Source organism: Eretmochelys imbricata, chromosome 14 (genome assembly GCF_965152235.1).
Source record: "Eretmochelys imbricata isolate rEreImb1 chromosome 14, rEreImb1.hap1, whole genome shotgun sequence".
Classification (NCBI taxonomy): Eukaryota; Metazoa; Chordata; order Testudines; family Cheloniidae; genus Eretmochelys; species Eretmochelys imbricata.
The window spans coordinates 49,292,090-49,311,889 of NC_135585.1; the positions used below are offsets into that span (position 1 = coordinate 49,292,090).

The window sequence follows — 19,800 nt, forward strand, 5'->3', positions numbered from 1 at the left end:
GGGCGGGATGGGGAGATTTATGACGTGTTGCTGAAAGTGAGACTGTCACTCATTAATTCCCTAGATTAATTCCTGGCCGTTGGTGCTATTTTAGTGCCATAAAGAAAACTGTTCTCAGTAGCTGGGGATCTCCTGGCCAAGCTCCTGCGGTCATTAAAGCTCCTTCTCTGCTCCTTTTACTTTGCTATTTTGCAGCTACTTACTGTAAATAAACCATTACAAACAATTCTCCTTGTTTGTTCCACTTTAATGTCCCAGCTGCAGTTGCTGGGGGCAGCGTCATGGGATTTGCTTCCCAACTTGGTTGTGTCCTCTCAACCCCGACAGGGAATGTCGCACCTCCTGGAAGAGAGTTTGGATTTTACTGTGTGATGTGTCACTCTCCAGCCTGTGCTGGGTCTCTGTCCTGTGCACACCCGTGTCAATCAGGAATTGCTCAGCTGTGCTCTGCGGAGACGTGACTGATTACACAGGGGGCAATCCATGAAGGGACTTGAGTGTTGCAATGCTGAGCATCACAGTGAGTAATTTTTAGGCAGCGAGACAATCACAGGAACAGCAGCACTGTGACCCTCAGAGCTGAGTCAGGGGCCTAAACTCCCGAGATAATGCATGGGCAACACAGGCACCTTACAGTGGGATTCACAAAAGCCAGCTCAGTAGGCGGGGAGCCATGTAAGGTAACCAATGGGAGATGCCGACAAGGGAGGGAAGGGGTGTCCTGAGCCACACCCCTCTCATAAATAGGTGCCTAAATCTGGGCTGCTGAGGGGTGTCTGTCTCTGCTTGGCAACCCACAAACAGGAACCCACCCCCTGACATCCGGGGCCTCCAGTTGCGGCTGCTTCCAGTGCCTGCTAGTGCTGGCAGTGGCTGGGAGCCCTGGGCCCTTTGAAATCACCCCAGCAGGCTGCAGGGCTCCTCGGCGCTCGCGCTGGAAGGGTGCAGTGGAACATTAGGGGAAGGGAAAGCCCTGCGTCAGGAGCCACGCTGGGCGGGGTGGGGGGAAAGAAGAAGCCCATGACCCCGGCAGAACAAGGTGCAGGGCTGAAGCCCTGACCCCCCTGTATGCGGAGCTGGCCTGAGCCCCTCCCTCTCCCGTGCCCCCTGCATGGAGCTGGCTCTCACTCTCAGGCTGTGGAGAAATTCAGCCCAAATCTACTCACCTTGGTATCACCATTTCCCCCGTCACTACACAGCCATGAAGGGATTCAGCCTAGGAGGCAGGGTCAGCAGTAGCATCATTTGGCAGGTGGGATCTAGGGCACCCAGAGGTGAAGTGACTTTCCCAAGACTCAGCAGGGAGTCAGTGGCAGAGCAGAGAACCAAACCCAGGACACCTGAGCCCCAAGCCTGTGTCTTAACCACTAGGCCACCCTTCCTACCTGAGGAGGGGGAACCTCCTCTGCGGGCACTAGACAGAGCCACCAGGAGGTGGGGAGCAAAGAGAGATGGGTAAATGGACATGGATGGGAAGCAAGGAATGGGAAACATCAGGAAGGGGAGGGAGCAAGGACTTAGAGAAGAAATAAGAGGGAGGGAAAGGGGCAGGGAGAGTGATAGGAAGGGAGGGGAGAAAAGAAGAAGGGAGAGGGGAAAGACTCCCCACTGCTTGTGCCTCCCATCCACCTTCTTCCCACAGCCAATAGGGGTGTTACTGAAGACAGCTTGTAGCTGAGTGTAATGATTTTAATACACTGTAATTCATGATAACGTAATGATGTCGTTCATTACTATTTTCATAATGATGACATTGTTAGGATACCAATGATAGACACACATTCAATAACTAGAATATGAAGGAAGTGTGTGTATAAATATGCTGAAAATTGTCAGTTTTGGGGGGAGGCTGAGCCAAACACACACGCTTCTCATCCTTCAGGCAGGAGAGGGCAGAAAGGAGTGAGCAGTGTGCAGGAGTCACTCGGGGAAGGGGACCTAGGGGGAGGGGACAGAGCGGGGGCAGGAAGAGGTGGAGTGGGGCAAAGTGGGGGCTTGGCCTTGGGGAAGGGAGTGGAGCCGGGATGCGGCACTCACCAGCACAACCAAAAGCCAGCACCTATGGTGTGTGGGGTGGTATCGGTTATGGCGAAGGCAGCCGGGTGGGCATGTGGAATCCCTGGCCATGCCGGAAGAGCGCCCCCCGCAGGGCAGCCGGCATCTCGCTGGGCACCAGCCAGCAAAGGTGCAGCACTACCCAAATATCCAGCGGACGGAGTCCATGTGGGCGCAGCTTGTGCATGCGGGTACCAGCACCGGCCCATTGACTGTTCTGCCCTGGGGCCCGGAATTGCTGTTCGGTGGGCCTGGGGGGACTGCGCTTATGTGCTGCTTGGGCCCCACAGCCCGGCTCCGTATGCGTTCCCATAGCTTGTCCTCTCTGTCCATTTCCCTGTCAGCTCACTGTGCTGTTTTAGATAAATGATGGCACTCATTTAGGGGGCTTCCCTTGGGTAACTGATAGAGATTTATGGTGTGAATTCTCACTGGCACAGTACTTTAAAAATCTTAAGCAGGCCAGCCCCCCTCCCCCAAAATTATGAGATTTAATAATAATAATAAATAGTAAATATTAGTATTATTTTATTTGCCTTTTGGTGTCTCAGAGGTTTACACTGCATTGGGGTGAAAATTTTAAGTGTTTCTCTGCAACAAAGAAAGCTAGATACTTCCTTTGTTTAGAAAACAAAAGCCGAGAGTCTCACCTCCTCACATGCTTCCAGGAGCTGGGGCTTCATCAGACATACCAAATATTGCAAGACTCGTGATAAAATCATGAAAGTTGGCGATGCTGCAGCCCCTTTCCACTGAGCCAAAGCAGCATTAGTGTAAATGAGAATTGGGTCTTGAAAACACTGATTCCAGCTTTACCAAGCTTTTAGCCTCTGAGTTTATTATCACAAGGCTTGGAAGGATTAGCTTTTATTCATAAATGTTGGCAAACCTTGCTTTTGTTGTCTACACACAGACCAATGAAAAAAATATTTCAATTGATAATAAATGATCATTACAAATATGCAAAGTAAGAACAAGGCTGCTTGAGAACTTATTTGAGTTTGATTGAAGGAGAGTGACTCTGCAACTTTTGACAGGAAATGCGACCATCTGTGTTTTCATGGTTATAAAGCTTCAACTTTTTGAATCTCGGTGTCTGCGGACATGAGATCACTGTGCTCTGACTCGCTATTGATGTATTCCCCCATAATTTCCCGCAACTGTGAAAACTGAAATGGAGAACAATTGGAAAGAAATGCTAAAACCGAAATTTTTGTGCAATTGTCAAAATTTAACTCAATAAATAAGGGAAAAAATGCTTAAAACTAGCTGTAATGCTATCCATTAATATTCTATACATATATCTCAGTGATTTCTGCCAAGCCTGACTATCCCTCCTTAGACACACAGACTCTGGTCCTTCAAGGGCATCGCCCTCGGGGGACGCCCACCCGCCACAGGGCCCGAGGGGCCCATGTCACAGCGACGCCTGCAGGCTGGAATGTTCCCCGTGGGCTGCTCCCCGTCCAGCAGCAGCCGAGTCAGTCCCAGGAAGGGAAACACCCGGTTCCTGCTGCAGGAGCGGCCCAGGCAGAGCCGGGCCGGCCTCACTCGGCTTCTCTCCTGCAATTCATGTGGCCGGTTCCGTCCTGGGAGGAGCCTGGTGCGTGACCTGGGGCGGGCCCCTGGGGGCGGGGCTTCTGCCTTGTTTGGTGGGTTGGGTTTTAATTTCCCTCCCGAGAGCGCGATTGGCTCCCGGTTCCCCAATCAGCTTTAAAAAAAGCTGTAAAGGCTCGTTACTGCACCTGTGCGATGTTTGGTTTCGCTTTCGGGATCCCCCGGGTGCTGCTGATCCCACTTCTCCTGCAGCGCCACGTGGCTGCAGGCGGCGGGCTCGGGTGCAGGGGCCTTGACTTGTTCGTATGGGGGTGGGGGCTACTGGCTGCCTCAATCCTGCGCTCCCCACCCCCACGTGGCTGCGCCTGGCTCACTGCAGGGGGGTTCTTGGTTTGAGGGAGGGGGAACAGCAGTAGCTGCAGTGGGGCAGTATCGATTTACCTGCCTTTGCCCTGCTCCCCTGGCAGTTGCAGTGCACCTGGGGGGGACACACAGGCTTTGTTGGGGCGGGAGGACACACAGGCTTTGTGGCGGGGGGGGGGCAGGCGGAGGCTGCAGCAGGGTTCGGGGGAGTTGGAGGGATTGGCCCAGCTGGGCTGGGGACAGGGGGGTTGGCCCCACTGGGCTGGGGAGGGGAGTGGCACCCAGTGTCCTCTGCTAATTGTTGGTCAGTGTTAGGGCGTCTGAGGTGCCCCAGCTGGGGGTGGGGTCTAGTGGGGGTCTGCTCCAGTTGTGAAATGGCTCTCTGTGTGCTAGGTCAGTTCAGAGTGGGGATGCTTTATAAATATGGAAGCAGGAAATTTGTCCTCATAGAGAATATCCTGCCCTAGGAGGAGAGTTTGGGGTTTACTGGGATGTGTCACTGCCCAGCCTGTGCAGCTCCTGGCCACAGGTATCTGGTTAAAGCAACCAGCTGCTCCATCCTGGACACAGAGAACGGTGGAAGATGTGGAACAGGAGACAACCTCTCCCCTGCCCAGGAAGAACCATTAATAGAAACCTTCCCACCCCAAGGCAAAGGAAGGAGGAGGTGGCAGCCTTGGAGGTAGAATCTCTCCCTAAATACAGCAACAGTGAGAAGCATCCAGGAAAGAGCCCCCCTCAGCCCAAGGCAAAGGGATGTGATAGCCCTGAGGGGGAGATCTCTCCATTCATATCTCTGAATTTAATATTTCAGACATGTAGAAATATTCATCAGACCCCACATGGTCAGAGTTAAGGGTGTTTGGATTCTGGGCCATGAGAAGGTTTCTGTTTACTGGTGTGTGTGTGTATCCCAGACCTGGTTAGGTGCCAGTGGACTGTTGTCAGGGGAATGCAAGCATCTGAGCCCTACGATCTGCAGAGAAGTCCAGACTCTGGGACCGGAACAGAGCCCATCCACTGCCCCAATCTTGGGGTTCCTGGGCACATTCTTTAGGGACTCTACCCCATCTCAGCTGTGAAACCCACTGCCTAATCCCCTGGTGTAGAGCTGACCCTCCAGACTGTCGCGTGCTTAAACACGCATCTCCCAAACTCCAAGCCAAGGGGAGAGCATGCTGGTTTCAGCTGAACTCTCTCTGGAGGCACGCAGTAGTTGTGAAGCATTTCACACACAGAGACAGACTCTTTGCACAATCTAACACACTATTGCTCTTTCACTTCGCCAGATAAAGCCCAAGAGAGTTCAGATCACATAGCACAAAATAATCAACCTAACTGCAGTGTCCCTCACTAGCTCATCCTTCCCTTAGGAGTCCTGGGGGCCATCTGGGACCAGGAAAGCAGGCAGGGCCCCTGGCCTCATGAGGCTTCTGCATGCTGGAGGACTTTGCTCTCTCCTTCTTATTTGGAGACAAAGAGTGAGATCCGTGAAGGGACTCAGGTATTACAATGCTGAATGTCACTGCGTCTAAACTAGCTGCCTAGAAAATCACTGGAATGACACTGTGAGCCAGAAAGCCTGAGTTATGGGGCGATGTAAGTGTCTTAGAATAGGTTACACAAAAGCCAGCATACTAGGTAGGGAGCTGCCTAAGGTAGCCATTTGGAGATGCTGAGCATAGGGGAATTGCATGGGGAATCTAGGCCCCTCACTCAGCTTTGTGGATTGCAGAGCTGTTCCTGTGACTCTCTGGAGCCCGCTGTCTCTTGATAAATTTTGTTTGTGAGGTAAATTCCCCAAAATACAGAAAATTCAAAAGCCATTTTTCTCTTCTAAGCCCTGGTCTACACTAGGACTTTAGGTCGAATTTAGCAGCGTTAAATCGATGTAAACCTGCTCCTGTCCACATAATGAAGCCCTTTTTTTCGACTTAAAGGGCTCTTAAAATAGATTTCCTTACTCCACCTCGACAAGTGGATTAGTGCTTAAATCGTCCTTGCCGGGTCGAATTTGGGGTACTGTGGACACAATTAGATGGTATTGGCCTCCGGGAGCTATCCCAGAGTGCTCCATTGTGACCGCTCTGGATAGCACTCTCAACTCAGATGCACTGGCCAGGTAGACAGGAAAAGGCCCACGAACTTTTGAATCTCATTTCCTGTTTGGCCAGCGTGGCAAGCTGCAGATGACCATGCAGAGCTCATCAGCAGAGGTGACCATGATGGAGTCCCAGAATCGCAAAAGAGCTCCAACCTGGACCGAACGGGAGGTACGGGATCTGATCGCTGTATGGGGAGAGGAATCCGTGCTATCAGAACTCCGTTCCAGTTTTCGAAATGCCAAAACCTTTGTCAAAATCTCCCAGGGCATGAAGGACAGAGGCCATAACAGGGACCCGAAGCAGTGCCGCATGAAACTTAAGGAGCTGAGGCAAGCCTACCAGAAAACCAGAGAGGCGAATGGCCGCTCCTGGTCAGAGCCCCAAACATGCCGCTTCTATGATGAGCTGTGTGCCATTTTAGGGGGTTCAGCCACCACTACCCCAGCCGTGTTGTTTGACTCCTTCAATGGAGATGGAGGCAACACGGAAGCAGGTTTTGGGGATGAAGAAGATGATGATGATGAGGTTGTAGATAGCTCACAGCTAGCAAGCGGAGAAACCGGTTTTCCCGACAGCCAGGAGCTGTTTCTCACCCTGGACCTGGAGCCAGTACCCCCAAACCCACCCAAGGCTGCCTCCTGGACCCAGCAGGTGGAAAAAGGACCTCCCGGTGAGTGTACCTTTTAAAATACTATACATGATTTAAAAGCAAGCATGTGTAATGATTAATTTGCCCTGGCATTCGCGGCTCTCCTGGATGTACTCCCAAAGCCTTTGCAAAAGGTTTCTGGGGAGGGCAGCCTTATTCCATCCACCATGGTAGAACACTTTACCACTCCAGGCCAGTAGCACGTACTCAGGAATCACTGTACAACAAAGCATTGCAGTGTATGTTTGCTGGCATTCAAACAACATCCGTTCTTTATCTCTCTGTGTTATCCTCAGGAGACTGATATCATTTATGGTCATCTGGTTGAAATAGGGTGCTTTTCTTCAGGGGACACTCAGAGGTGCCCATTCCTGCTGGGCTGTTTGCCTGTGGCTGAACAGAAATGTTCCCCGCTCTTAGCCACGGGGAGGGGGGAGGGGGTAGGGGTTAGCCACGCGGTGGGGGGAGGCAAAATGCGACCTTGTAACAAAAGCACATGTGCTATGTATGTAATGTTAACAGCAAGGTTTACCTTGAAAGAGTGAAAGAGTGTAGCCATTGTTCTATAAAATGTGTCTTTTTAAATACCACTGTCCTTTTTTTTTTCTCCACCAGCTGCATGTGTTTCAATGATCACAGGATCTTCCCCTTCCCAGAGGCTAGCGAACATTAGAAGGCGAAAAAAATGCACTCGCGATGAAATGTTCTTTGAGCTCATGCTGTCCGTCCACACTGACAGAGCACAGACGAATGCGTGGAGGCAAATCATGTCAGAGTGCAGGAAAGCACAAAATGACTGGGAGGAGAGGTGGCGGGCTGAAGAGTGTAAGTGGTGGGCTGAAGAGAGAGCTGAAGCTGAAAGGTGGTGGCAGCGTGATGAGAGGAGGCAGGATTCAATGCTGAGGCTGCTGGAGTATCAAAGTAATATGCTCCAGTGTATGGTTGAGCTGCAGCAAAGGCAGCTGGAGCACAGACGGCCGCTACAGCCCCTGTGTAACCAACCACCCTCCTCCCCAAGTTCCATAGCCTCCACACCCAGACGCCCAAGAACACGGTGTGATAAATGAATAAAGAATGCATGAATGTGAAGCAACAATGACTTTATTGCCTCTGCAAGTGGTGATCGAAGGGAGGAGGGGAGGGTGGTTAGCTTACAGGGAAGTAGAGTGAACCAAGGGGTGGGGGGGTTTCATCAAGGAGAAACAAACAGAACTTTCACACCGTAGCCTGTCCGGTCATGAAACTGGTTTTCAAAGCTTCTCTGATGTGCACAGCGCCCTCCTGTGCTCTTCTAACCGCCCTGGTGTCTGGCTGCGCGTAACCAGCAGCCAGGTGATTTGCCTCAACCTCCCACCCTGCCATAAATGGCTCCCCCTTACTCTCACAGATATTGTGGAGCACACAGCAAGCAGTAATAACAGTGGGAATATTGGTTTCGCTGAGATCTAAGCAAGTCAGTAAACTGCACCAGCGTGCCTTTAAATGTCCAAATGCACATTCTACCACCATTCTGCACTTGCTCAGCCTGTAGTTGAACAGCTCCTGACTACTGTCCAGGCTGCCTGTGTACGGCTTCATGAGCCATGGCATTAAGGGGTAGGCTGGGTCCCCAAGGATAACTATAGGCATTTCAACATCCCCAACGGTTATTTTCTGGTCTGGGAATAAAGTCCCTTCCTGCAGCTTTTGAAACAGACCAGAGTTCCTGAAGATGTGAGCGTCATGTACCTTTCCCGGCCATCCCACGTTGATGTTGGTGAAACGTCCCTTGTGATCCACCAGAGCTTGCAGCACTATCGAAAAGTACCCCTTGCGGTTTATGTACTCGGCGGCTTGGTGCTCCGGTGCCAAATTAGGGATATGAGTTCCATCTATGGCCCCACCACAGTTAGGGAATCTCATTGCAGCAAAGCCATCCACTATGACCTGCACATTTCCCAGGGTCACTACTCTTGATATCAGCAGATCTTTGATTGCGTGGGCTACTTGCATCACAGCAGCCCCCACAGTAGATTTGCCCACTCCAAATTGATTCCCAACTGACCGGTAGCTGTCTGGCGTTGCAAGCTTCCGCAGGGCTATCGCCACTTGCTTCTCAACTGTGAGGGCTGCTCTCATCTTGCTATTCATGTGCTTCAGGGCAGGGGAAAGAAAGTCACAAAGTTCCATGAAAGTGCCCTTACGCATGCGAAAGTTTCGCAGCCACTGGGAATCGTCACAGACCTGCAGCACTATGCGGTCCCACCAGCCTGTGCTTATTTCCCGAGCCCAGAATCGGCGTTCCACAGCATGAACCTGCCCCATTAGCACCATGATGCATGCATTGGCAGGGCCCATGCTTTCAGAGAAATCTGTGTCCATGTCCTGATCACTCACGTGACCGCGCTGACGTTGCCTCCTCGCCCAGTATCGCTCTGCCAGGTTCTGGTGCTGCATATACTGCTGGATAATGCGTGTGGTGTTTAATGTGCTCCTAATTGCCAAAGTGAGCTGAGCGGCCTCCATGCTTGCCTTGGTATGGCGTCCGCACAGAAGAAAGGCGCGGAACGATTGTCTGCCGTTGCTCTGACGGAGGGAGGGGCGACTGACCACACGGCTTACAGGGTTGGCTTCAGGGAGCTAAAATCAACAAAGGGGATGTCTTTACATCAAGGAGTATTTCAGGCAGGACTTCACGGAGGGTTCCAATAAGAAAGTCTCCAGGAGGAAGCAACATGTCCCGTCTGTCTGGAGTATTTCACACACCCTGTCACTCTGGAGTGTGGGCACAATTTCTGCCGAGCCTGCATCGCCCAGTGCCGGAAGGGACCCGACACAGCCACCTCCTGCCCTCAGTGCAGAGAAACTGTGCAACAGAGAAACCTCAGGCCCAACAGGCAGCTGGCAAATGTCCTAGAAATTGCCAAGCGGCTGAGTTTCCAGGTAGCAAAGGGAGGAGGAAAGGGCGGGGTGTGTGGGGAACACCAGGAGGCTCTGAAACTGTTCTGTGAAGAGGATCAAACCCCCATCTGTGTGATCTGCAGAGAGTCCCGGGCTCACCGCGCTCACAGGGTGGTTCCCATACAGGAAGCTGCCCAGGAGTACAAGGTAGGGAGTTGCTGCCTGTCTAATAGGTGATAACTTTGGATGTTAATTACAGCTTAATGGTGTAACCGTGTCATTCTGCTGTGTGTAGCCTTCATTGCATGAAAGCTGATTTGGGGAGTTACAAGCTGTGGCTGGTATTACTGGTTGTATCACAGTGTTTATTGTTATTTGCATCCCGTAGAGACCCCAGATGAGATCTGACCTCGATTGTGGGTTCCTTGCACAAAACCCAGTGGGGGCCAATCCCTGCCCCGAGCCATTTACAGTCTAACTAGGCAAGACAGACAAAGGGTGGGAGGGGAAACTGAGGCACAGTGAGGGGAAGTGATTTGTCCAGGGTGACTCAGCAGATCAGTGGCAGAGCTGGATATAAAAACCTGGTTTTCCAAGGCCCACTTCAGTGCTCTAACCACTAGCTACTCTGCCCCTTTCAGCAGCACTGAGTAGTGATGAAGTGCAGACAGAAGGAGGAAAAGACTCCTTGATACAGGTCCTAGGCCCAGCAGGGAGAGGAGGTTTCCCGCTGGGATTGTTAACTCCTGTCCTGCTCCATGAGGGGTTAAACTCAGATGCTGCTGGCCTGCACTAGATGAGATCACAGGGCTGAACATGGTGTGGGACCCAGAGCACCTTCAGTCCACACCCACAAGGGCTCCAGTCAGTGCAGGTCCATGCCACATACCACTGGGATCAGACTTATCTGCAGCAAAACTAACCCCTGGGCAGTGCAGACCAGTGCCAGTCTGACCTGTTCTCCTGTGTTCATGGGCAAGGACCAGCCAACGTGGTTCCCTTAGTCCCACCAGGCAGCCCTTTGAAATCTGCCAGAATCCACCGCTTCTGGGGTCTTTGCTAGGTACTTTGGGGAAGCTACCCAGAGGCCATTGCAGGGAAAGGGGCTAGGACAGCACTAGGGCAAACCCCAGCTGTTCCTAACACAAATCAACACATCTAATGGGGTTTGCCCTAGGCCTTAGATCAGTGCTGTCCAACCCGTCCCATCCCCCGGGTACAGGGCTGAAAGTCAATGGAGTTGGACTCCTTTGAGCATCCTAGCCTACATGGCTGCCCCCAGTGGTTTCTGGGATTGGTATCACTGTTTGTTAAATCTTCTCAAAAACGGTTTTATAGATTCACCACCATGGGACACCAGTTTTCCACTGATTCGACTCAATGGAGAAAGTGGATGTAATAACTTCAAACAATCTGAATACAAAACCCGCCCAATTTCCATAAATAAGGTTTCATTTCCTTGGTGTCTCGGATGTCCTACCAAGAGAAAGACCCACTGTTGTACACAATATTGTTGTAACTGTGTTGGTCCCGGGCTATTAGAAAGACAAGGTAGGTGAAGTAATATCTGCTCATGGGCAGCTTCTGTGGTGAACAACAAGCTTTCAAGCTCCCACAGAGCTCTTCTTCAGGCCTGGGAAAGAGTGTGTTCCCCAGAGCTGAGTTGTGTGTAACTCTTTTACCAACACGAGCTGGGCCAGGAGAAGGTATTGCCGTACCCAGCTAGTCAGTCTTGGAAGACTGACTGTTCTGTAGAATTTTGGGTGGGAAAACACCTCATCCACCCCCTACAACCCTGAAAATAAACCCACCAAATCATTTCTGTTTGTCAGGAAAAAATACAAGCCCATTTGCAGACTCTGAGGGAAGAGAGAGAAAAGCTGCTGGGATTGAAAGTGACTGGAGAGAAGAGAAGCTGGGAGTATCTGGTCAGTGCCTGTTCTTCGCCTGCTGGGACATGGAGCTGGGAGGGATGTTTATTGGTAGATTTCTCTGTGGCCTTGTGTATGTTTCTCCAGGATCATGGGATACTCTGTGTGTGTGTGTGTGTGTGTCTGCAGATGTGCATATCACAAATGTTCTCTCCCTGGAGAAGGACAACAGCGTCTTCTGCAGGATCTAAGATGCATTTTAATCAATGAGTTAATTACGACCCCTTGTGGCTTTCACAAAATTTCTCCCAAACCGCACTGACTATATCCCAGTGGAGATGGAGACAGCCCTTGCAGAGAGATTGGGCCCAAATGGGAAGCGGTAAGAAAATCCTCTCCTTTGTGATCACAGTGTATAGTCAAGTGTCAGGATGTGAAGAATGGTGGATTTTGAACCTCAGCCCACAGAGACTCTCATTACAACCCGACCGCTCTCCAGAGCCGGGGGGGAGGGGCTAGTGGAACTCTGGCCCACCAGCGGATCTGCCTACGAAGCTCCTGATTGGAGCAGACGTTCGGCTGCATGAATTACGCCAGCAGGAGTCACGGGAAGTTGTCCAAACAACTGAGTGAACTCCCGATCTGCTGCTGGACTGGACCCTGACTCTGGCTTGGCCCTGGCGTTATTCCTGACTCAGGTTTGACCTGCAGTACTGCTGTCTGACTTTGGCTTGACCCTTCGCGTGGCTGCCTGACTCCGACTCCAGTCCTGATCCCCCGTGTGACTCCAGACACTGATTCTGGCTCAGCCTTTGGCATGACTTCTGAGCTCGACTGTAGCCCCAACCCTTGGTGAGATCCTGACTTTGACTCCAGCTCTGACTTCGGCTGTAGTTCCTGACTTCTGACTCCAGCTCTGAGCACTAGGCCTGACGCCTCATGGCCTGGTCTCTGCACAGATGGGTTAGAGATTGTAAAGAAACTCTCTCTTGTAAGACTGTATGAAAGGTCTCCACGTTCCATCCATGTTCCTGACCAGCCCTTTCCTTATTTCTTCTAGAAACAGACAGAAACCGAGAGGCAGAAGATTGTGTCTGAATTTCAGCAACTGCGGCAGCTCCTGGAGGAACAAGAGCGACTCCTGCTGGCCCAGCTAGAAAAGCTGGACAAGGAGATTGTGAAGATACAGAATGAAAATATCACCAAACTCTCAGAGGGGATTTCCCGTCTCAGTGAGCTGATCAGTGAGATGGAGGGGAAGTGTCAGAAGCCAGCAAGTGATTTCCTGCAGGTGAGACTGAGCTAGAAACATCCCAAATCCCAACACAGGGACAGGAGAGCTCCTGAAGTACGGGCACCGGGGTCCAGCAGTCAGAGATCTCAGTGTAACTCAATGTGTGCATTGCTGAAATGTGAATGACTACTGTTCTTTGCAGACTCACAGACACATTGGTTTTAGAGATGGAAGAGCCCCATTAGCTCAGTGAAACCATGGCCCTTGTTTCCCTGTATTTGCAAAATCCCTTTCCTGGAATCCCAAGTGTGTGTCAGGTGGTATGAAATTTTTTTTAATCTCTCTCTCCTCTCTAGGATGTCAGAAGCACCTTGCGTAGGTACGTGGCTCTCTCTCACTCCCACACATACTTGGCAATGCTGGGGAAGAGCATGGAGATGATGTTTGCACCGCTTCTCCACAGCAACATGTGTGGGGATTTTGGAAACAAATCTCTCAGATAAACTTAATCCTGAGGTTCTCACCCTGGTACAGAAGACTCTGGAATTCTCCATTCAGTGGGAAAGACTGACCTCAAGTGTTTCCTAGAAATGTCACATCCCTGGGGGAGTGGCTGCCTCAGGATTGTGGGGATGGAATATGGGCCTGTCACTACTGGGGCCCTGGTTACCATTCAGCCAAAGGCAGCAGTGGTCAAGAGTCTTTCCCACCTGAGTCCCAGCCTGAGGACTGTTTGGAGACCTGTGTGGAGTGAGCTGGGAATGGGGGAGTTGGTGTCTCAGTTTAGTTCCTAGTGGACAGATTTCGACAGCACTTTACATAGAAACCTCCTGTCCCTCAGAGCATGGAGGCCAAGGAGTGAATTGGCCATGAAGACTCAATTCCCCTTTTTATCCCCAGAGCTCATCTCACCAGACCAGAGTTGAAGAATATTAAGGAGTCCTTAGGGAAGGATGTATGGCCATGGGCTGTGTTGCACCTGCTCTGAGGCTGGGAGAAGTCGAGAAATTCGAACACCAGGCACATTAGAGCAGCGACTCAGTAGTAAGCACTTATAATGAGTCACTAAATGAAATATAATCATGTGAAATTGTTTCTCTCCAGGTGTGAGAAGGGGAAGTTCCAGCAGCCAGAGGAGATCTCTCCTGAACTGGAAGAGCGAGTCAGTGATTTCTCCCAGAAAACTATTGTGCTAATGGAGACTCTGAGGAAGTTCAAAGGTACCCAGAAGGGATCTAGGAATGGAAATTGGGAAGAGCCTCTGAGACTGTGGGAAGAGAATGGTGCTGGTCAATTGGTTCACACTTAGATGATGCTTCTATTTAATTGTTGGGTGAGAAGGCCAGACATTTGGGTCGAAGACACTCAGGTTGATTAATTCAAACCTTTGTTTGCACCAGAAACACGCTTTTCAATGACAGTTACAAAGTAAGAAATGACTCATCGACTTTCAGGTCAGAAGGGACCATCATGATCCATCGACTCTGACCTCCTGCACATTGCAGGCCACAGAATCTCCCCACCCACTCCTGCAATTTACCCGTAAACTCTGGCTGAATTACTGAAGCCCTCATATAATGATTTAAAGACTTCAAGTTACAGAGAATCCACCATTTCTTCTAGTTTAACATCGGTAAATGATACGTGCCCCATATGGCAGAGGAAGGCAAAAATAAACCCCAGAGTCTCTGGCAATTTGATTTGGTGGAAAATTCCTTCCCTATCCCAAATATGGTGGTCAGTTGGACACTGAGCATTTCAGCAAGACCCAAAAGCCAGACACCTGGGAAAGATTTCTCTCTAACTCCCTCCCCGACTCGTGCCCCATCACCAGCCATTGGGATATTTGCTACTAGCCATCGCATATAGAAAGAAGTGCTGGTCAGTTCCCTTCTCCTGGGGCATAGGTGGGTCACGGGGGATTTCTCCTAGGAAGCTCTAATTACCCCTTGCAATGTCTGGAATATTAGACACCTCCAAATTGCATATTTACTAGTTCTTCTCCAATCACCGTTGAGCGGTATGAATATTAAGTACCTTATATAGGTCACACACTACACATGCATGAACACATCATTGGCAGGGCTTTTTTCCTTCAAGTTATTTTCATGTTATTGTTCTCTTCTCTGATTGGTTTATTCCCACTGATTATGCACACGCCACTTTCCCCCTTGTCTCCACACAGGGGGTATTGGACTTTGCTAACTTCTCTGTGGCTGGATGCACAGCCCCCCTCAGCCTAGCTGCAGCCCCTCAGTGCCGCCCCCCACTGCACAACCTCCGTACACTGCTCAGCCCCCCTCAGCCTAACTCCAGCTCTTCAGTGCCACCTCCATATTGCACAGCTCCCCTCAGCCAAGCTCCAGCCCCTCATTGCTACCCCTCCCCAAGCTGCATTATATGATCTGGGTCTAGGTTATGACAAAAGGCCGTGAGTGAATGAGACAAACCAACTGGAGTTGGAAGGGTGGGAGGGGATGAGGAGGGGAAAAGTAAATCTCTCTTACAGATTGTGTGTCCTGGGATGGTTGTGAGGCTGAAAGGACGTTGGTTCCATTGCTGGGAGATATCTGAATGAGAGAGGAAATAGAAGGTTTCAGTTAGTTTCTATGAAATGCCTGAGTGTGTCTCTGGGCCTCTCGATCTGTTTCTCGGTCATGATGAAAACACAGTTCTATGCGTTCAGAGTGGGGACGCTGTTATAAATATGAAAGTCTGAAATCTCGTCTCTTTTCTCCTTTCCCCCGCCAGACACTCTGCCGTCTGCACTGGAATCCCTAGGAGCACACAGACAGGGTGAGTTTGCAGCTGGAGATTGTCTTTACATTAGGAGAAAATTCCAGTCAAAACATCTTCATGAGATTGTAACGAAAGTTACCAACCAAATCAACACACACAGCCCTAAAAAAACCTATTAACAGTGAGGGGTCCAGGGGCACTGGAACATGGGGGGTGAGAGGGCCAAGCTCACCCTCTTTTTAAGATGGGCATAGTTTGGGGGCAGGGGGCCAGGTTGGCCCCCCAAACTGCAAGCCTTGGGCAGGCGTGGAGCATCGCAGCGTTGGCTGTGCTTCATGGAGGGGTGGCTGATCCACTCCGCCCTGTGTAGTGCAGCTTCTTCCTGGTGCTTGTCCCTCTCAGTGGCCCCACCCCTGCTCCTCTTCCCCCCGGACCCTCCACCTGCCCTGGGTGCTGCACGCCGGAGAGTGGACATGGGAAGGTGGAGGGTCAGGGGCTCTCCATAGGGGCCAAGGCTCCCAGCCTGGCCAGGGTCAGGGCCTCGGCGGGAAGATGAAGAGTGGGGCAGGGCCAGGGAGAGGGCAGGGCCACAGGTGGTGGGACCTCGTACCCCCCTCCCCAACTTCTGCCAAGGTGCCGGAACACCTGGGGAGATCCCAAGCTGACATCACACAAATAATCCTGACACCAACCTGAGTGCTGAGTTCATGCCCATGCTAATGAACAGAAACACTCTCCCTGAGCAGCACCCAAACAGAGCTCAATGCCCTGAGGTGCAGGGGGTCTCCCCATTGCTCTTCTCCAACATCCTGCCTTTCCTCCAGGCAGGGCTGGGCTCTCCCATTGGAGCTGCTCCCTGCTTCCTGGATTGGGGAGATCCTCTCCCTCTGATGCTGCCAGCTCCTCCCTTCTCTCTGGGCTGGGGATGGGGCTACCCCACCCAATGCCACCTCCTACTCTCTGGTGTTAATCAGCTCTTCCCCAGTGCTGCATCTTCCTCTCTGTTCCCAGCCCTGGGAGTGGAGACTGCATTAGAGGAGGGAGATTTCCTCTGGGCTTCAAAACTGGACCTGCTTCCTCTGCTCCCTCCCCACAAAAACCTTTCTTGGTGTGTCTCTCCTGCTGGGAATGGAGCAGAATCAGCAGGGGTAGCTGGGAGCTGAAGCTTATGCAAGCAAATGGGAAACTAATGAAGTGGGTCTCCTTACAGAGACTGAGGAAGTGCAGTGACATCCCTGCTCAGTCTCAGGTGCCCAGGACAGAGGCAGCTCCCTGCAATCCAGGCCTGTCCCAGCCAGAACAGGGTTGCTGGGGAGAGTGAGAAATGGCCCCAGCCTCCCCCAGGGCCGAGCTCTGCCCCTAACGCTCTGATTCTCTCTCTCCAGTGAATGTGACTCTGGATCCAGACACGGCTCATCCCATCCTCGTCCTGTCTGAGGGTGGGAAAAGTGTGAGATGGGGAGACACGCGGCAGCGACTGCCCGACACCCCTGAGAGATTTGACACTGAACTCTGTGTGCTGGGCTGTGAGGGATTCACCGCGGGGAGACATTGCTGGGAGGTGGAGGTGGGGGGTGAAGGCTACTGGGCTGTGGGGGTGGCCAGAGAGTCTGTGGGGAGGAAGGGAGGGATCAGCTGTAGCCCTGAGGGGGGGATCTGGGCTGTGGGGTGGGACTGGGATCAGTTCCGGGCTCTCACCTCCCCTGTGACCCCCCTGCCCCGGAGCCGGGCCCCCAGCAGGATCTGGGTTTGTCTGGACTGTGGCTGGGGGCAGGTGACGTTTATCGATGCTGGTGACGAGGCCCCGATCTTCACTTTCCCGCCGGACTCGGTCCCTGGGGAGAGAATCTGCCCCTGGATCTGGGTGTGGACAGGATCCCGGCTCCGACTGTGTCCCTGAGACCCACAGCAGAGGGGGGAACCAGAAATCAGCCCCTCAAGCCTCACGGACCCTGGTCTCTATGACCTTGGGTGACTCCCATCTACCCAGCCCCTGGACCTTCATCTCTAGGACCCCTGGAAGCTCCTCCCCTTCCCTGCAGCCCCCTGTGGTGGGAGGGGGAGGGGAAGAAAACCCTGGGGCTGCAGGAGGGGCAGAGGGGCCCTGAGGGGCAGAGGTGGGGGCTGGGCAGGGGGCAGAACTAACAGCCGGGCTGGGGACAGGCAGAGGTGGGGGCTGGGCAGGGACCCAGCATGAATCAATCAGAGTTTCAGGGGCTGGGGAGAAGCAGCAGCAGGGAGCGGTTTGTGCAGATCTGTGGGATTGGATCTCATGGGGTCTCCCAGCCAGCGCTCCTGCCCCATGGGCCCAAGTCACTTCAGGACAACTGGTCGCACTGTCATGGTCCCACACACACGCGGGGGTGGTGGAGATGGGTAGGGGGTGCAGATTGCTGGAAAAACCATTGTATAACTTTAACAAAATCATCACTCGGTCGGTCTCATGATTTTTTAAACTCCTGAGGTTGGCAGCACTGGGGTGGGGGGGGGGCAGGGACAGGGCAGGTTTAACCAGTGGGAATTAGAAGAAGCAAGAAGGAAAATGTGAATGAAAATAAAACAAGAATAAAGGGAGAGTCCAGGAGAAATGGTGGAAAATATAAATGAGAAGAGTGACAGGAAACTATCCCTGACAGGGGAACCAGCCTGGGGGCAGCAAGAGGGGAAGGGATAAAATTGGGGGTGGAGGGGGTGGAATGGAGCAGCCATGGGGGCTGATCTGTTACAGGGAGGGGAGGAGAGTGGGAGAAACACAGAAAATTAAATAAGGATCAGAAGTGAGGGTAAGAATAATGAACAGAAAAGGAGAGTATAAAGGAAAGGGAACAGAGAGATTTATGATATGTTACTGAAAGTGAGAGTGTAACTCATTAATTCCCTACATTAATTCCTGGCCATTGGTGCTATTTTAGAGCCATTAAGAAAACTGTTCTCCTAGCTGGGGATCTGCTTGCCGTGCTGTGGTTTTTAAGGCTCCTTCTCAGCTCTGTTTACTTACCACCTTTAGTTATTTACTTTAAAATAAAACATTACAAACAATTCTTCTTGTTTGTTCCACTTTAATGTCCCAGCTGCAGTTGTCGGGGGCAGAGTCCTGGGATTTGCTTCCTGACTTGGTTGTGTCCCCCCAACCCCCACAGGGAATATCGCGCCTCTAGGAGGAGAATTTTGTGTTTTACTGGGATGTGTCGTTAACCAGCCTGTGCTCTGCCTCTGTCCTGTCCACACCCGTGTCAATGAGGAGTTGCTCAGCTGTGCTCTGTGGAGAGATGGCTGGTTGCACAGGGGACAATTCATGACGGGACTTGGTGTTGTAATGCTGAGCGCCACAGGGCCTAGTTTGTAGGCAACCAGAAAATCACATTCTGCAAAGCTGAGTCAGGTGCCTGAACCCCCTAGACAATGCGTGGGCATCAGAGGCACCTTTCAATGTGATTCACAAAAGCCAGCTCACTAGGCGGGGAGCCATCTAAGCGAGACAAGGGGAGATGCTGACAAGGGGGGAGGGGTGTCCTAAGCCCTCCCCCTCTCACCGACAGATGCCTAAATCAGGGCTGCAGGGGGGCGTCGGTCTCTGCTCAGCCACCCACAGACGGGAACCCACTGCCTGACCTCCGGTGGCTCTGGCACCTGAGGCGTTTCTTGCTGGAATGAGTCAGGCACCTGCCTCGCTCCACACACAATGTGATTGTGGGGGTGGGGAGAAGGTGGAGGTGGGTTTTGTGATGTCACCTGCCTGATAACTTTTACCCCCACGGTGAGAGCCCTCAGCTGGCACGTGGGAGACCCAGGTTCAACTCCACGGTCTAGAGTAGCTCACGAATGTGAGTACCAACCTCAGGGCAAACAGTTACAAACCAGGGTACAAACCCCACGCTAGATATCAAATGTGAACCCCTCAAGCACCAGAACAGCCTGAACATGGAGTCACAGACAGGCCCCTTGGGTTCTCCGGTCTATCTTGCTGCTTTTCTGCCTCCTCCCGTGCTCCATCTCCCCGCTCCCCCTGCCGGGGCTGCCACATTCCCAGCAGCAGAGTCGGGGCAGCTCCTGGCCACAGATGTCTCTGGTTAAAGTCACCAGCTGCTCTATCCTGGCCATACAGAACGGTGGAAGATGTGGAACAGGAGACAGCCTCTCCCCAGCCCAGGAACAACCATTAATAGAAACCTTCCCACCCCAAGGCAAAGGGAGCAGGAGGTGGCAGCCCTGGAGGGAGAGACTTTTATCCAGGAACAGGGAGAAGCATCCAGGAAAGAGCCCCCCTCAGCCCAAGGCAAAGGGATGTGGCAGCCCTGAGGGGGAGACCTCTCCATTCATGTCTCCAGAACTCACCTGGTCAGAGTT

The 19,800-nt window shown here is 52.1% G+C and overlaps 1 protein-coding gene across 1 annotated transcript; it reads left to right on the forward strand.

The window, feature by feature from the left end:
• Positions 1 to 2,125: 2,125 nt before the first annotated feature.
• LOC144274144 (zinc finger protein RFP-like) lies at positions 2,126 to 17,353 on the forward strand. Its single transcript, XM_077832789.1, has 8 exons — positions 2,126 to 2,246; positions 9,422 to 9,816; positions 11,442 to 11,537; positions 12,541 to 12,771; positions 13,071 to 13,093; positions 13,819 to 13,934; positions 15,466 to 15,510; positions 16,839 to 17,353. The coding sequence occupies exons 1-8, from the start codon at positions 2,126 to 2,128 to the stop codon at positions 17,351 to 17,353; spliced, it is 1,542 nt and encodes a 513-aa protein (XP_077688915.1).
• The last annotated feature ends 2,447 nt before the right edge of the window (positions 17,354 to 19,800 follow it).